Source organism: Oncorhynchus nerka, linkage group LG14 (genome assembly GCF_034236695.1).
Source record: "Oncorhynchus nerka isolate Pitt River linkage group LG14, Oner_Uvic_2.0, whole genome shotgun sequence".
NCBI classification, from domain to species: domain Eukaryota; kingdom Metazoa; phylum Chordata; class Actinopteri; order Salmoniformes; family Salmonidae; genus Oncorhynchus; species Oncorhynchus nerka.
The window spans coordinates 97,809,475-97,828,165 of record NC_088409.1 but is presented as its reverse complement, the minus strand read 5'-3'; the positions used below and the strand labels follow the sequence as shown (position 1 = coordinate 97,828,165).

Genomic DNA, 18,691 nt, shown 5'->3' with positions numbered 1-18,691 from the left:
AAAGGACAGATTTCCACCAGTCTAATGTCCATTGCTCGTGTTTCTTGGCCCAAGCAAGTCTCTTCTTCTTATTGGTGTCCTTTAGCAGTGGTTTCTTTGCAGCAATTCGACCATAAAGGCCTGATTTACAAAGTCTCCTCTGAACAGTTGATGTTGAGATGTGTCTGTAACTTGAACTCTGTGAGGCATTTATTTGGGCTGCAATTTCTGAGGCTGGTAAACTCTAATGAACTTATCCTCTGCAGCAGAGGTACCTAACCAGAATAGAAAGAGGAGTGGGAGGCCCCGGTGCACAACTGAGCAAGAGGACAAGTACATTAGTGTCTAATTTGAGAAACAGATGCATTTATTTTCTGTATTGTTTTGGTTAGGTCAGGGTGTGACATGGATGATGTACAGTATGTTTTTTTTGTACTGTCTAGGGGTTTTGTAGGTTTTTTGGGGTTGGTTACTATCTAGGTGTTTATATATGTCTATGTCTAGTTGCCTGTGTCTGCACTGTTTGTAGTATAGCTTCACGTTCGTTTTGTTGTTTTTGTAGTTTGTTTAGTGTCCCGTCTTCATTAAATATATAACATGTATTCAAATCACGCTGTGCCTTGGTCTCCTCCATTCGACGAACGTGACAAATGAACTTATCCTCTGCCGCAGAGGTAACTCTGGGTCTTCCTTTCCTGTGGCGGTCCTCATGAGAGACAGTTAACTCTAATGAATTTATCCTCTGCAGCAGAGGTAACTCTGGGTCTTCCTTTCCTGTGGCGGTCCTCATGAGAGCCAGTTTCATCATAGCGCTTGAAGGTTTTTGCGACTGCAATTTTCAAATTGACTGACCTTCATGTCTTAAAGTAATGATGGACTGTCGTTTCTCTTTGCTTATTTGAGTTGTTCTTGCCATAAAAAGGACTTATTATTTGACCAAATAGGGATATCTTCTGTATACCAACCCTACCTTGTCACGACACAACTGACTGGCTCAAACCCTGTAAGGAAAGAAGTTCCACAAATCAACTTTTAACAAGGCAGACCTATTCATTGAAATGCATTCCAGGAGACTACCTCATGAAGCTGGTTGAGAGAATGCCAAGAGTGTGCAAAGCTCTCATCAAGACAAAGGATGGCTACTTTTAAGAATCTCAAATATAAATATATATTTGTTTAACACATTTTTGGTTACTCAAATCAAATCACACTTTATTTGTCAAATGCACAGAATACAACAAGTGTAGACTTTACCGTGAAATGTTTACTTACAAGCCCTTAACCAACAATGCAGTTCAAGAAGAGTTAAGAAAATATTTACCAAATAAACTAAAATAAAAATTATAAAAAGTAACACAATAACATAACAATAACACGGCTATATACAGGGTGTACCAGTACCGAGTCAGTGTGCGGGTGTACAGGTTAGAGGTCATTTGTACATGTAGGTAGGGGTGAAGTGACTATGCATAGATAGTAAACAGCAAGTAGTAGCAGTGTAAAACAAATGGAGTGGGTGGGGGGTCAATGTAATAGTCCATTAGCCATTTAATAATTGCTCAGCAGTCTTATGGCTTGGGGGGGTTAGAAGCTGTTTAGAAGCTTTTTGGACCTAGACTTGGCGTTCCGGTACCGCTTGCCATGCGGTAGCAGAGAGAACAGTCTATGACCTGGGTGACTGGACTCTCTGACAATATTATGGGCTTTCTTCTGACACCGCCTATTATATAGGTCCTGGATGGCAGGAAGCCAGTGACGTACTGGGCCGTACGCACTACCCGCTGAAGCTCCTTTACGGTCAGATGCCGAGCAGTTGCCATACCAGGCGGTGATGCAACTGGTCAGGATGCTCTCGATGGTGCAGCTGTAGAACTAACTGCTACAGGCGATCAGCTCATTTGTCTAACTGTTACAGGCCTATTTCTATGTTACCCTGTTTATCAAAAGTGTTTGAAAAACTTGTCAATAATCAACTGACTGGCTTTCTTGGTGTCTACCGTATTCTCTCTGGTATGCAATCTGGTTTCCGCTCAGGTTATGGATGTGTCACTGCAACCTTAAAGGTCTTCAATGATGTCACCACTGCCCTTGATTCTAAGCAATGCTATGCTGCTATTTTTATTGACTTGGCCAAAGCTTTTGATATGGTAGACCATTCCATTCTTGTGGGCTGGCTAAGGAGTATTGGTGTCTCTGAAGGGGCATTGGCCTGGTTTGCTAACTACCTCTCTCAAAGAGTGCAGTGTAGAAAGTCAGAAAATCTGCTGTTTCAGCCACTGCCTATCACCAAGGGAGTTCCCCAAGGCTCAATCCTAGGCCCCACGCACTTCTTAATTGACATAAACAACCCAGCTCAGGCAGTAGGAAGCTCTGTCATCCATTTACAGTATATACAGATGATACAGTCTTATACTCAGCTGGCAACTCCATGGATTTTGTGTTAAATGCTCTACAACAAAGCTCTTTCTTAGTGTCCAACAAGCTTTCTCCACCCTTAACCTTGTTCCGAACACCTCCAAAACAAAGGTCAAGTGGTTTGGTAAGGAGAATGCCCCTCTCCCCACAGGTGTGATTACTGCCTCTGAGGGTTTAGAGCTTGAGGTAGTCACCTCATACAAGTACTTGGGAGTATGGCTAGATGGTACACTGTCCTTCTCTCAGCGCATATCAAAACTGCAGGCTAAAGTTAAATCTAGACTTGGTTTCATCTATTGTAATCACTCCTCCTTCACCCCAGCTGTCAAACTAACCCTGATTTAGATGACCATCCTACCCATACTAGATTACAGAGACATAGTTTATAGATCGGCAGGTAAGGGTGCTCTTGAGCGGCTAGATGTTCTTTACCATTTGGCCATCAGATTTGTCACCAATGCTTCTTATAGGACACATCACTGCACTCCTCTGTAAACTAGTCATCTCTGTGTACCCGTCACAAGACCCACTGGTTAATGCTTATTTATAAAACCCTCTTATGCCTCACAACCCCCTATCTGAGATATCTACTGCAGCCCTCATCCTCCACATTTAACACCCGTTCTGCCAGTCACATTCTGTTAAAGGTCCCAAAGCACACACATTCCTGGGTCGCTCGTCTTTTCAGTTCGCTGTAGCTAGCGACTGGAACGAGCTGCAACAAACACTCAAAGACTCAATCATGGTCACTCTTACTGACAGTTGTGGCTGCTTTGCGTGATGTATTGTTGTCTCTACCTTCTTGCCCTTTGTGCTGTTGTCTGTGTCCAATAATGTTTGTACCATGTTTTGTGCTGCTAACATGTTGTGTTGCTACCATGCTGTGTTGTCATGTGTTGCTGCCTTGCTGTGTTGTCATGTGTTGCTGCCTTGCTATGTTGTCATGTGTTGCTGCCTTGCTATGTTGTCATGTGTTGCTGCCTTGCTATGTTGTCATGTGTTGCTGCCTTGCTATGTTGTCATGTGTTGCTGCCTTGCTGTGTTGTCATGTGTTGCTGCCATGTTGTTGTCATGTGTTGCTGCCATGTTGTTGTCATGTGTTGCTGCCATGTTGTGTTGTTGTCTTAGGTCTCTCTTTATGTGGTGTTGTCTCTCTTGTCGTGATGTGTGTTTTGTCCTATATATATATATATATATATATATAATTACATTTTTTTTAAATCCAAGCCCCGTTCCCGCAGGAGGCCTTTTGCCTTTTGGTATGCCATCATTGTAAATAATAATTTGTTCTTAACTGACTTGTCAAGTTAAATAAAGGTTAAATAAAAATTAAAAATAAACAACTTTTTGAGGATGTGTGGACACATGCCAAATCTTTTTTTGACGTCTTCTCTATTATTCTACAGTGTAGAAAATAGTAAAAAAAAATATTTAAAAAATAAACCCTGGAATGAGTAGGTGTATCCAAACTTTTGACTGGGACTGTATCTACCTCATACCCCTGCACATGGACTTGGTACTGGTACTCCGTGTATATAGCCAAGTTATCCCTTCTCATTTTTCTCTCTGCATTGTTGGAAAGGGGGAAGGGCCCATAAGCAAGCGTGTCACCACCGTTAGTCAACCCGTTGTTTAGGAAGCATTTACACATCCAGTAGGTGGCGCACTGTAGTATTTGACAGAATTTACCCCAGTAGATACAGCTCTGACGTCAATGCGTTTATGGGCATGCATACAAGGATTGAAAATAAACAAAGACCGAAAGCGGCTGATTGATCATTAAGCTGCCATAAACATAACTTAAAATACTTTTAGGCCATTTTTTTAAAGCTACTACAAACACCCAGCATCTGAATCAAGACGTCCCTACGGCCATGGAAAACGCATTGTTGATGCGAGTGAGTGTTTTCTCCGACCAGGGAGGCAGGAAATACATGGAGGACGTTACCGAGGTTGTAGTGGAGCCCGAGTCGGGCGAAGACGAGCTGAACTCGGACGATCAAGATGAGGCCAAAGGGGATAGCTCGACGGTCGACATTGTGCCTGGAAACGAGCAGCCTGATCGGACTGTACACAACGAGCCTCTATCTGCCTCCACTACAGTTGCATGGACACAAAATGTACAAAATGGGGACCAAAGTTGTGCTGCAGTTGCACTGGCAGTTTCGACAGTGGAGAGTTCACCGGCGGAGAGCGATAACCGGCCCCAGCGCTCCGTGGCTTTCTTCGCGGTGTTTGATGGTCACGGAGGCCGAGAGGCAGCGCAGTTTGCACGGGACTATTTATGGGAATTCATCAAGAAACAGCGGGGCTTTTGGTCCAAGGATGACGAGGAAGTGTGTGCAGCTATTCGTAAAGGTTTCGTTGCCTGCCACCATGCCATGTGGAAAAAGCTGCGTAAGTTAGAATCACCCATGTGTCAAGCTAAATATGTATATTGGGATTTGTTTTCACATCTCATGCATTTAGCTAGCAAACCGCTACGAATGAAATGACCACCGCAGGCTCGATGTTGCTGAATGTGTGATTTGGGTTCTCTGGCTTGACCATACAAATAAACCTACCACTGCTGGCCATCTGTCAGTAGGAGAGCACAGAAAGAGACATCCCATGATTCCTATCTCACCCCCCCTCCCCAGCCTATCAGGTCACACGGACAGGCGGCTGTGCGGGGCTCTGTGAATGGGCTTTTTACATGGTCGTCTTCCTCCTCTGTTTGCCTTCGATAGGGATGACAATGGGTTTGGAAAGAGGTCGCGACGGTTTCTTGACATCGATGTTATACCAAATCATGTTTATTACTGTAGTAGGCAGGCCAGGCAGCATGTGACATCTGATCATGTTGGTTGTAAAAGAGATTTGTAAAAACCAATGCGTCCCCCATCCCCCCTCTTATCCGTTTGATTAAGTAGTCTCTAAGTAGTCTCTTGGCTAATCAGCTGTGAGGGCAGTTGTATTTTAGGGCAGTCGTCAGCGATCTGCTCTGGGTCTTTCAACTGCCCTGTCAAGTCACCAGTACCCAGTCTGCTCCACACCGGTGGTTTCCAAACTCTGGGGCACGCCACCCCCCACTCAGTCTGGCTTTCAACCAGTGGAGGCTCATCGGAAGTGGAAGGGGTCCTCAGTGAATTTCCTAAAAATACCAATAGTGAAACATTAAAGATATACTAAATATAAACTATACTAAATATATTCACGTCACCAAATACGTGATTGAAATACACTGTTTTGTAATGAAGGTCAACAGTAGCCTCAACAGCTCTCTGTAGGGTAGCACCATGGTGTAGCCGGAGGACAGCTAGCTTCCATCCTCCTCTGGGTACAGTGAAGGTCTACAGTAGCCTCAACAGCTCTCTGTAGGGTAGCACCATGGTGTAGCCGGAGGAATAGCTAGTTTCCGTCCTTCTCTGGGTACAGTGACTTCAATACAAAAACCTAGGAGGCTCATGGCTTTCACCCCCTTCCAAATACTTACACAGTAATTATGACAACTTCTAGAGGATGTCCTCCATCCTATCGGAGCTCTTGCAGCATGAACTGACATGTTGTCCACCCAATCAAAGGATCAGAGAATGAATCTAGTACTGAAAGCATAAGCTACAGCTAGCGAGCGCTGCAGTGCATAACATGTTGTAGTTGACTCAAAAAAGGAGAAAGACAATAATTGAACAGTTTTTAAACAAATTAATTTAGTCAAAAATGAAGGAGACGCGAGAGAGAAATTTTGTTGCAGCTTGCTAATTTAGCCTACTCAAACACCCGGCTCAAACAGAGAGGGATGCCATGTTAGCTAACTGGCTATGGCTATCCAACAGAGAGGGATGCTATGTTAGCTAACTGGCTATGGCTATCCAACAGAGAGGGATGCTATGTTAGCTAGCTGGCTATGGCTATCCAACAGAGAGGGATGCTATGTTAGCTAACTGGCTATGGCTATCCAACAGAGAGGGATGCTATGTTAGCTAGCTGGCTATGGCTATCCAACAGAGAGGGATGCTATGTTAGCTAGCTGGCTATGGCTATCCAACAGAGAGGGATGCTATGTTAGCTAACTGGCTATCCAACAGAGAGGGATGCTATGTTAGCTAAGCTATGGCTATCCAACAGAGAGGGATGCTATGTTAGCTAGCTGGCTATGGCTATCCAACAGAGAGGGATGCTATGTTAGCTAACTGGCTATGGCTATCCAACACTAAAACTCTTCCAAGTCAAGGTAAGCATTTGTGTTTTATACATGTATTACCACCAGGGCCCGCCTGTGTAACTGCTAAGCTTCTTGCTGACTGTACACTGTACTGCATCATTGTAGCAGGTTTAATAACGCCTTAGTTCTAGTTCTATGTTAACTGATGTTAGCTAAAATGGTGACAACGATGTAGGCTGTGTGTCGTTGTTCTAATATGAAGGTTTGGCTTAGAAAGATTTTTCCGCCTGGTCACAAACCGCTGCTGTGTTGTGCACTGAAGTCCACAAGCGAAGGGAGAAGGTGAGAGGAGGACAACGGAGTTGGAGTTGAAACCTACAGAAGGGTCTCTCTCCAGGAACAGGGTTGGAGTTAAAAACCTACAGGAGGGTCTCTCTCCAGGAACAGGGTTGGAGTTAAAACCTACAGGAGGGTCTCTCTCCAGGAACAGGGTTGGAGTTAAAAACCTACAGGAGGGTCTCTCTCCAGGAACAGGGTTGGAGTTAAAACCTACAGGAGGGTCTCTCTCCAGGAACAGGGTTGGAGTTAAAACCTACAGGAGGGTCTCTCCAGGAACAGGGTTGGAGTTAAAACCTACAGGAGGGTCTCTCTCCAGGAACAGGGGTTCCTTCCTAACTGTTGTTATATTCAGGGGCCATGTTATTGCAGGGAAGTAGGTTAGTCTGAAGGCTACTTCTAAGGCTGGGCACGTTCCAATAGTTCAACATGTTCTCTCTCCCTCCCTCTTTTCCTTCCTCTGCAGCCGAATGGCCCAAAACTCTCACAGGGCTTCCCAGCACCTCAGGCACCACGGCCAGTGTAGTGGTCATCCGGGGGAACCGAATGTACGTGGCCCACGTAGGAGACTCTGCCATAGTGCTGGGGGTCCAGGATAACCTCACAGACCAGTTCATCAAGGCCGTGGAGGTTACACAGGACCACAAGCCCGAGCTGCCCAAGGAGAGGGAACGCATCGAAGGGCTGGGAGGCAGGTAAGGCTTACTGACGCATACTACCCTATTGGGTTAGTTGTCTAGCCAGCCAACTCAACATTAATGTTTAGTCTGTCTGACAGACTAGCCTAACATATAATACTGTACTGGTGCTCCCAACAACCGTACCCTCATGTGACTGTGCATCCAAAACAACAGCCCCTATGACAAGAGAATGGGTTTGTGCCAAAAAGCATGCCTCTCTCTCTCTCAATAGAGACTTAAACTCTTGTCTGCTTTGGGTGACAACATTATCAATTCTAATGCAAACTCAGTCAGATGAAGCATTGTAGCATCTATGCCTGCTTGGTGGGAAACAACAGAAAAACTCCTAACTGACTGGGTAACTAGACTAGAGGGATGGACAGACTACTGTAGAACTGACTGGGTGACTAGACTACTGTAGAACTGACTGGGTGACTAGACTACTGTAGAACTGACTGGGTCACTAGACTAGAGGGATGGACAGACTACTGTAGAACTGACTGGGTGACTAGACTACTGTAGAACTGACTGGGTGACTAGACTACTGTAGAACTGACTGGGTGACTAGACTAGAGGGATGGACAGACTACTGTAGAACTGACTGGGTGACTAGACTAGAGGGATGGACAGACTACTGTAGAACTGACTGGGTGACTAGACTACTGTAGAACTGACTGGGTGACTAAACTAGAGGGATGGACAGACTACTGTAGAACTGACTGGGTGACTAGACTAGAGGGGTGGACAGACTACTGTAGAACTGACTGGGTGACTAGACTACTGTAGAACTGACTGGGTAACTAGACTAGAGGGATGGACAGACTACTGTAGAACTGACTGGGTGACTAGACTAGAGGGGTGGACAGACTACTGTAGAACTGACTGGGTAACTAGACTAGAGGGATGGACAGACTACTGTAGAACTCCCCATTCCTTTATCTAGAGCCTGGTCACAGGTCGTGAACTATAAATGAACTCCCCATTCTTTTATCTAGAGCCTTGTCACAGGTAGTCAACTATAAATGAACTCCCCATTCCTTTATCTAGAGCCTGGTCACAGGTAGTGAACTATAAATGAACTCCCCATTCCTTTATCTAGAGCCTGGTCACAGGTAGTCAACTATAAATGAACTCCCCATTCCTTATCTAGAGCCTGGTCACAGATAGTGAACTATAAATGAACTCCCCATTCCTTTATCTAGAGCCTGGTCACAGGTAGTGAACTATAAATGAACTCCCCATTCCTTTATCTAGAGCCTGGTCACAGGTAGTGAACTATAAATGAACTCCCCATTCCTTATCTAGAGCCTGGTCACAGGTAGTGAACTATAAATGAACTCCCCATTCCTTTATCTAGAGCCTGGTCACAGGTAGTCAACTATAAATGAACTCCCCATTCCTTTATCTAGAGCCTGGTCACAGGTAGTGAACTATAAATGAACTCCCCATTCCTTTATCTAGAGCCTGGTCACAGGTAGTGAACTATAAATGAACTCCCCATTCCTTATCTAGAGCCTGGTCACAGGTAGTGAACTATAAATGAACTCCCCATTCCTTTATCTAGAGCCTGGTCACAGATAGTGAACTATAAATGTAATGCCTTTTGTGACTCGGACTGGCTAAATCATAACTACTACTTCATCACTACCTTACTGTCTATGATAACTGTCCTGTCTGTCTCTCTTCCTCCTATCTCCAGTGTGATAACTGTCCTGTCTGTCTCTCTCCTATCTCCAGTGTGATAACTGTCCTGTCTGTCTCTCTTCCTCCTATCTCCAGTGTGATAACTGTCCTGTCTGTCTCTCTCCTATCTCCAGTGTGATAACTGTCCTGTCTGTCTCTCTTCCTCCTATCTCCAGTGTGATAACTGTCCTGTCTGTCTCTCTCCTATCTCCAGTGTGATAACTGTCCTGTCTGTCTCTCTTCCTCCTATCTCCAGTGTGATAACTGTCCTGTCTGTCTCTCTTCCTCCTATCTCCAGTGTGATAACTGTCCTGTCTGTCTCTCTCCTATCTCCAGTGTGATAACTGTCCTGTCTGTCTCTCTCCAGTGTGATAACTGTCCTGTCTGTCTCTCTCCTATCTCCAGTGTGATAACTGTCCTGTCTGTTTCTCTTCCTCCTATCTCCAGTGTGATAACTGTCCTGTCTGTCTCTCTCTCCTATTTCCAGTGAGATAATTCTCCTGTTGGCCTCTCTCTCCTATTTCCAGTGAGATAATTCTCCTGTCTGTCTCTCTTCCTCCTATTTCCAGTGAGATAATTCTCCTGTTGGCCTCTCTCTCCTATCTCCAGTGTGATAACTGTCCTGTCTGTCTCTCCTATCTCCAGTGTGATAACTGTCCTGTCTGTTTCTCTCCTATCTCCAGTGTGATAACTGTCCTGTCTGTTTCTCTCCTATCTCCAGTGTGATAACTGTCCTGTCTGTCTCTCTCCCTCCTATCTCCAGTGTGATAACTGTCCTGTCTGTCTCTCCCTCCCTCCTATCTCCAGTGAGATAACTGTCCTGTCTGTCTCTCTCCTATCTCCAATGAGATAACTGTCCTGTCTGTCTCTCTCCTATCTCCAGTGTGATAACTGTCCTGTCTGTCTCTCTCCCTCCTATCTCCAGTGAGATAACTGTCCTGTCTGTCCTGTCTGTCTCTCTCCTATCTCCAGTGAGTTAACTGTCATGTCTGTCTCTCTCCTATCTCCAGTGAGATAACTGTCCTGTCTGTTTCTCTTCCTCCTATCTCCAGTGAGATAATTCTCCTGTTGGCCTCTCTCTCCTATTTCCAGTGAGATAACTGTCCTGTCTGTCTCTCTCCTATCTCCAGTGTGATAACTGTCCTGTCTGTTTCTCTTCTATCTCCAGTGTGATAAAGAAGTCTGGTGTGAACAGGGTGGTGTGGAAGAGACCCAGGTTAACTCACAACGGCCCCGTCCGGAGGAGCACCGTCATCGATCAGATCCCTTTCCTGGCTGTGGCCAGAGCTCTGGGTATGTTGTTGTTGTCTTAAAGCTCCACAGAGGGTCATTTCCATTTTTATGGAAATAGTTTGATTATTTTGTTAATGTTTCTCCCTGTTACCTGAAACCTTTTATTATTTTGGAGCTGTCGCACTGGCCGTTCAGTCCAAACAGATTCACCAAATCACTCAGAGGCACGTGTTGCTAGGCAACCCCCCTGGATTTGCCCGGGCTAACAATGCTTAGTGACGGGGGACTTCTGCTCTTTCTTTTTTTACTGACGCTGTTTCTGTGTGACTCGTTCAGTCGAAATAAATCATATGTATTTTATTTTAATTTGAGTCCGTGATGCCCAGAGCAGGACCAGCGAGCGAGGAACTGAAAACTCAGAGAGTTATGATTCTATAAGCCTCGCTCACCGTAGGGGGCTTATTGGAGCTGTCATTTGTGACCGAGACTTGTAAACGTGTAGCTTTAACCAACGTAGGCCTACATTTGTTGATTTCTAGGCCTCCAAATAAGTTTTTGTCTAGATACATTTGAAACGAGGTCTAGTTGTGACCAGATTGTGAACGACTCTTGGCCGAATGCAGTGGTTGACTTCCATGAGTGTGATTTAAGCACAATATTGTTGGTGAACTGCAGCTCCCCAAACGATCCGTTCTCGAGTTCGTGTTTGTTGAACAGAGGATGTGTATATTTTGGTTTCAGGGTTGGGGAGTAACGGATTACATTTAATCTGTCACATGTAAGGGATTATATAAAAACTGGTAACTGTAATCTGTTACGTGTAAGGGATTATATAAAACTAACTGTAATCTGTTACGTGTAAGGGATTATATAAAAACTGGTAACTGTAATCTGTTACGTGTAAGGGATTATATAAAACTAACTGTAATCTGTTACGTGTAAGGGATTATATAAAAACTGGTAACTGTAATCTGTTACGTGTAAGGGATTATATAAAAACTGGTAACTGTAATCTGTTACGTGTAAGGGATTATATAAAACTAACTGTAATCTGTTACGTGTAAGGGATTATATAAAAACTGGTAACTGTAATCTGTTACGTGTAAGGGATTATATAAAACTAACTGTAATCTGTTACGTGTAAGGGATTATATAAAAACTGGTAACTGTAATCTGTTCCGTGTAAGGGATTATATAAAAACTGGTAACTGTAATCTGTTCCGTGTAAGGGATTATATAAAAACTGGTAACTGTAATCTGTTACGTGTAAGGGATTATATAAAACTAACTGTAATCTGTTACGTGTAAGGGATTATATAAAACTAACTGTAATCTGTTACGTGTAAGGGATTATATAAAACTAACTGTAATCTGTTACGTGTAAGGGATTATATAAAACTAACTGTAATCTGTTACGTTACCAGCAATTTTTTTATATCAGGTTACAGATACTTTTGAAAAACTGCTTGATTACTTCGAGGATTACTTTTAAATTCAGAAAAGATGTTTGCAAAAAAAATATATATCTTTGACACTTCTTTGATTTCTCAATGACATTCAAATCAGCATTGAATAAAGGCACAAATTTAAGTTTGTTCCACCTGAGTGAGTCTGACCACCAATCAGAGACCACTATGATGACACACCAAATGATGACCACCAATCAGAGACCACTATGATGACACACCAAATGATGACCACCAATCAGAGACCACTATGATGACACACCAAATGATGACCACCAATCAGAGACCACTATGACACACCAAATGATGATCACCAATCAGAGACCACTATGATGACACACCAAATGATGACCACCAATCAGAGACCACTATGACACACCAAATGATGACCACCAATCAGAGACCACTATGATGTCACACCAAATGATGACCACCAATCAGAGACCACTATGATGACCACCAATCAGAGACCACTATGACACACCAAATGATGATCACCAATCAGAGACCACTATGATAACACACCAAATGATGACCACCAATCAGAGACCACTATGACACACCAAATGATGACCACCAATCAGAGACCACTATGATGACACACCAAACGATGACCACCAATCAGAGACCACTATGATGTCACACCAAATGATGACCACCAATCAGAGACCACTATGATGACCACCAATCAGAGACCACTATGATGACACACCAAATGATGAGCACCAATCAGAGACCACTATGATGACACACCAAATGATGACCACCAATCAGAGACCACTATGATGACACACCAAATGATGACCACCAATCAGAGAGAGACTACTATGCTGACACGCCAAATGATGACCACCAATCACAGACCACTATGATGACACACCAAACGATGACCACCAATCAGAGAGAGACCACTATGCTGACACGCCAAATGATGACCACCAATCAGAGACCACTATGATGACCACCAATCAGAGACCACTATGATGCCACGCCAAATGCGTTTGATGGATTGTGGGAAAAGAGCAGGAATAGTCTTTTGTAGGCTTCAGTCCAAGCCGTGTCTTCCAATGGGTGCGACTGCTGTCGGCATCCAAAGATGATCCAACTAGAATAACCGCTTGGAGGATGACAGCAGTGGTGTCCGTATCGCCGTAGACAACATCACTTATTATTGATATCTATGACTTGTTATTGACTTTAAGCATCAGCTGTCAGATCGCTGCAGCTGTACACAGCCCATCTGTAAATAGCCCATCCAACCAACTACCAACCTCATCCCCATATTTGTTTTTCTGCTCTTTTGCACACCAGGATTTCTACTTGCACATCCTCATCTGCACATCTATCACTCCAGTGTTAATCTGCTAAATTGTAATTACTTCGCCACTATTGGCCTATTTATTGCCGTACCTCCCTACTTCATTTGCACACACTGTAATACAGATTTTATTATTGTGTTATTTGACGGTACGTTTGTTTATGTGTAACTCTGTGTTGTTGTTTACTCCATGTGTAACTCTGTGTTGTTGTTTACTCCATGTGTAACTCTGTGTTGTTGTTTACTCCATGTGTAACTCTGTGTTGTTGTTTACTCCATGTGTAACTCTGTGTTGTTGTTTCCATGTGTAACTCTGTGTTGTTGTTTACTCCATGTGTAACTCTGTGTTGTTGTTTACTCCATGTGTAACTCTGTGTTGTTGTTTACTCCATGTGTAACTCTGTGTTGTTGTTTACTCCATGTGTAACTCTGTGTTGTTGTTTACTCCATGTGTAACTCTGTGTTGTTGTTTACTCCATGTGTAACTCTGTGTTGTTGTCTTTGTCGCACTGCTTTGCTTTATCTTGGCCAGGTCGCAGTTGTAAATGAGAACTTGTTCTCAACTGGCCGACCTGGTTAAATAAAGGTGAAATAATACAACAAAAAAATGTCAGCTGTGGCGCTCTGAGGCGGCTGATTTTGGTGGGATGATGAAGGCAACACGGGAAAGAGCCTCATATTCACAACGTCCCTTCCACCAGGTGGCTGATGAGATATGTTGGCACGACTGCCATACTGCATCTCCATCCCAAAGCCCTTGCTTGGAAGTGTACTTCGCCAGTGTGCCAAGAACCTTGCCCTCATCCAGGCCAAGGCAGCGAGACACGGTAGTGATGGCACCATAGGCCTTGTTGATCTCTGCACCAGGCAGGATGCTCTTGTCAGCATACTTGTGGTCCATGGAGAATAAGAGCACCTCCTCCCAGCTGCTCCCTCAACTGGAGTCATCTGTGTCATTGTGTTGTGTGACAAAACTACATTTTAGAGCGGCCTTTTATTGTCCCCATGCACAAGGTGCACCTGGGGAATTATCAAGATGTTTAATCAGCTTCTTGATATGCCACACCTGTCAGGTGGATGGATTATCTTGGCAAAGGAGAAATGCTCACTAACAGGGATGTAAACAAATTGCACACAACATTTGAGAGAAATAAGGTTTCTTGTCCGTATGGAACATTTCTGGGATATTATATTTCAGCTCATGAAACACGGGACCAAACACTGCGTTTTATATTTTTGTTCAGGATGGATCTAAACTTTTTTTCTTTCTTTTTTTTCTCTAAATACATTTTTGACGTTCTTGTTTTTGGAGAAGCAGGTTTGTTTTCTTTGCAAAAGTTTTTCAGGAGTTTTCCTCATCTCTCTGCACATTCCTAAAGAACACCTAGTTTGTCTCCAGTTCATAGATTTTCTTTCAACTGTAAAAATCTAACATCTTAATACTCTGGTTGGGAAACAAAGTGAAGCACTGCACTACCCTTGACATAAATCCCCTTGTTTCTCAGAGTCGGTTTCACAGGTATGCTTCTTTCCATAGGGGGATGCTCTCTGTTTTCCATAGAGGATGCTCTCTGTTTTCCATAGGGGGATGCTCTCTGTTTTCCATAGAGGATGCTCTCTGTTTTCCATAGGGGGATGCTCTCTGTTTTCCATAGAGGATGCTCTCTGTTTTCCATAGAGGATGCTCTCTGTTTTCTATAGGGGATGCTCTCTGTTTTCCATAGGGGGATGCTCTCTGTTTTCTATAGGGGATGCTCTCTGTTTTCCATAGAGGATGCTCTCTGTTTTCCATAGAGGATGCTCTCTGTTTTCCATAGGGGGATGCTCTCTGTTTTCTATAGGGGGATGCTCTCTGTTTTCCATAGAGGATGCTCTCTGTTTTCCATAGAGGATGCTCTCTGTTTTCCATAGAGGATGCTCTCTGTTTTCCATAGAGGATGCTCTCTGTTTTCCATAGAGGATGCTCTCTGTTTTCCATAGGGGGAGGGTCACTGTTTTCCATAGGGGAGGCTCACTGTTTTCTATAGGGGGTTGTTCACTGTTTTCCATAGAGGATGCTCTCTGTTTTCCATAGAGGATGCTCTCTGTTTTCCATAGGGGAGGCTCACTGTTTTCCATAGGGGGATGCTCACTGTTTTCCATGGGGGGAGGCTCACTGTTTTCCATAGGGGGATGCTCACTGTTTTCCATGGGGGGAGGCTCACTGTTTTCCATAGGGGGAGGCTCACTGTTTTCCATGGGGGGAGGCTCACTGTTTTCCATAGGGGATGCTCACTGTTTTCCCATGGGGGAGGCTCACTGTTTTCCATAGGGGGAGGCTCACTGTTTTCCATGGGGGGAGGCTCACTGTTTTCCATGGGGGGAGGCTCACTGTTTTCCATAGGGGGATGCTCACTGTTTTCCATAGGGGGATGCTCACTGTTTTCCATAGGGGGATGCTCACTGTTTTCCATGGGGGGAGGCTCACTGTTTTCCATAGGGGGATGCTCACTGTTTACTGTTTAGCTCTTCCCAGACATAAAGAGCCCATATATAACTATGTTTGGGAACAGCAAGACCGGCAACGAGGCATTTCATATTTTTGGATGTGTGTAAAAAACCCCTCTACTTCTCCTTTCCCTTTGCTATCCAGTGTTCCCTTGTGAGACGAGGAACATTTTATTTAATTATATTCTGCCCCTATAGGGGACCTGTGGAGCTATGACTTCTACAGCGGAGAGTTTGTCGTGTCCCCGGAGCCAGACACCTGTGTTCTGACCCTTGACCCCCATAAACACCGTTACATCATCCTGGGCAGTGACGGGCTGTGGAACATGGTGCCCCCCCAGGACGCCGTCTCCATGTGCCAGGACAACGATGAGGCCATGGTGAGTCGTGGTGCTAAACGTCAGTGTGCTGTTCAGTAGGGCAAAACATTTTGCAACGGGGTTTAGGTATCACTCTGTTTTGAAACGTTTTTTCCCTGCTGAACACGGACTAAGGCTTTTCAAACCGGGACACTGAGGCTTGTGTGTGCAGCCTGGTCTGATTGAATTGATTTATTGTATGACCAACATGATCATACATTTTATTTTTAAATCACACAACTACTGTAAACAAACCTCCCTCTCTCTGTCCTAGGCGCCGTGCGGGGTGTCCAGCGCTCGCCAGCTGGTGAGCCACGCCCTCCTGCGGTGGCGCCAGAGGATGCTGCGTGCGGACAACACGTCAGCCATCGTCATCGCCCTGCAGGAGCCGGGTGTCCCTCAGGAACCCCTCCACCACGAGGAGGTGCTGCTGAACCTGGCCGAGGGACAACACTGTGGCCCCACATCGGACTCCCGCTCCAACACACCACTCGTCAAGGTACAGAGAAGAGGGACTTGTAAGGTTGTGTGTCCAAAAATGGCACTCTATTCTCTATGTAGTGCACTGTAGAAAATAGGGTGCTATTTGGGGTAAATCATAATTAATACTTCATTAGTACTGTCTGAAATACTCGTCCCCCTCTCTCTCTCTCTGTCCCCCTTTGTCTCTCTCTCTCTGTTTCTCTCTGTCTCCCTTTGTCTCTCTCTGTTTCTCTCTGTCCCCTCTCCCTCTGTTTCTCTCTGTCCCCTTCTCTCTGTTTCTCTCTGTCCCCCTCACTCTCTGTTTCTCTCTGTCCCCCTCTCTCTCTGTTTCTCTCTCTGTTTCTCTCTCTGTTTCTCTCTCTCTCTCTGTTTCTCTCTCTCTCTCTCTCTGTTTCTCTCTCTGTCTCTCTCTCTCTGTTTCTCTCTCTGTCTCTCTCTCTCTGTTTCTCTCTCTGTCTCTCTCTCTCTCTGTCCCCCTCTGTCTTTCTCTCTTTCTGTTTTTCTGTCTCTCTCTCTGTCGCTCTCTGTTTCTCCCTCTGTCCCCCTGTCTTTCTCTCTTTCTGTCTCTCTCTCTGTCCCCCTCTCTCTAGGTTCCAGACATGTCGCCTGCCGTGTGTGAGCTCCTTCCGACCCTGGAGCGTGGACACGGCCTATCAGGGAGCAGCCTGTACGTCCTGGCCCAATCAGATCCCTTTGACCCGGCCCTCTCAGACTCTGACGACTCCCGCACCGGTTTCCCCCTGACGACAGACAGCCCCGCCCCGGGGGAGGAGCTTAGTGATGTCACCGCCAGGACGCCCGGCGGCAAACGGACTCTAGATGATGACACGTCACCCAACCCGTCCGCCAAGAGGAACCGGAGGAAGAATGGCGAGGGAACGTTGGCGGGGCCAAAAGGTGGTGGAGGAAAGGACCAGAAACAGTCTCTGACTCCGCCCCCCACCAACGGTTCCCCCACGCTCTTCCAGCAGCAACACGGCAAGGCCACCGTGTGTGTGTGCTGAGAGACACACACACACACACACACTATAGACGGACTAACAGGGACACAAGACAGACACTAACATTCTGCCTTTTCCACAACCTTTTACAAACAACTCTGACTGACTGAGAGACCAGAGTCCCTTTTCAGGGTCGTTATTCCTCTGTTTGGTGACACCTACTAGTCACATTGATGGATTACAATATTGGTATTGTGTTCTGCACTTGTCCTCTGTTATCTTTCGTCTTACTCTGTTCTGGTGGAGAATGATTTTAAGTGGTGGTCTGTCATGTAAATCATTTTTAAGTAACTCTTGTGATGCAAAGAAAGGTTAACATTTTCAAAACGGCTCTTTTAAACACAAAGTTTTCCCAAATTAACCACAACATTTGGGGTCGACAGACACTTCCAAAAAAAAAAAAAAGGTTTGGAATACTGCCCCTCCCCCGGTCTGTCTGGGTGATGGTTAACGTGTGGACGTCCACAAAGTCACAAGATATCTCGCACTCATTATGTCGTGACTAAATCTTTATTTATTTTTTTGAGATTTGGTACTGTTTTGGGGACAGAAAAATCACCCAAAGTATGAATTTATCCAATCTGTAAATATTCTGCAAATCTTGACATGGGTTCATTAATAAAATACATGTGTTACTTACTTTTAGGTAAAGCAATATATTTTTTTTATACATTATACACTAATTGTAGAATCTATAGACGAGGATAGCCTACCATTTTTAAGATTTTCAAATCAATATATTCCCACCATTTCCTAAATTCACTTCGTCTTGATATTTATCATAATCTTGATATTCCCTCATATCATTCAATCTTCCTATCCTTTATGGTTTACTGGGCCCATCCTGGTTTTAAATTGGATTTAAATGTTGTTTTTCCTTCTATTGAGTGTTCTGTTATTTCTTCACATATTGTAATGAGATTATCCCAAACTGAAAGGTGCTGTTACAGTTTAAACCAGTGAACCAATTAACCTGTAATTAGTTCGACAAGGTGAACCGTATGATATAGTCAGTCAGGATGTTGCTGTTCCCACTGTCAGATGAGCTCACATGACACCTTGTGGTCATTACCTGTAACTGCAACACGTATCCTATTTATTTTATTT

The 18,691-nt window shown here is 44.5% G+C and overlaps 1 protein-coding gene across 1 annotated transcript; it reads left to right on the top strand.

Annotated features, from left to right (window-relative positions):
• The first annotated feature begins 4,092 nt into the window (after window positions 1-4,092).
• Window positions 4,093-18,223, top strand: LOC115124331 (protein phosphatase 1D-like). The gene is made up of 6 exons (XM_065000592.1): window positions 4,093-4,791; window positions 7,341-7,569; window positions 10,406-10,530; window positions 15,940-16,121; window positions 16,375-16,599; window positions 17,174-18,223. Exons 1-6 carry the CDS (start codon window positions 4,269-4,271, stop codon window positions 17,585-17,587), a joined length of 1,698 nt encoding a protein of 565 aa, XP_064856664.1. The 5' UTR covers window positions 4,093-4,268; the 3' UTR covers window positions 17,588-18,223.
• The last annotated feature ends 468 nt before the right edge of the window (window positions 18,224-18,691 follow it).

Coding starts and splice junctions, on each gene's coding strand:
- LOC115124331 (XM_065000592.1), top strand. CDS start 4,269: ATGGAAAACGCATTGTTGATGCGAGTGAGTGTTTTCTCCGACCAGGGA. Junction 7,570..10,405: donor ATCGAAGGGCTGGGAGGCAG/GTAAGGCTTACT, acceptor TTCTATCTCCAG/TGTGATAAAGAAGTCTGGTG. Junction 16,600..17,173: donor CCAACACACCACTCGTCAAG/GTACAGAGAAGA, acceptor CCCTCTCTCTAG/GTTCCAGACATGTCGCCTGC.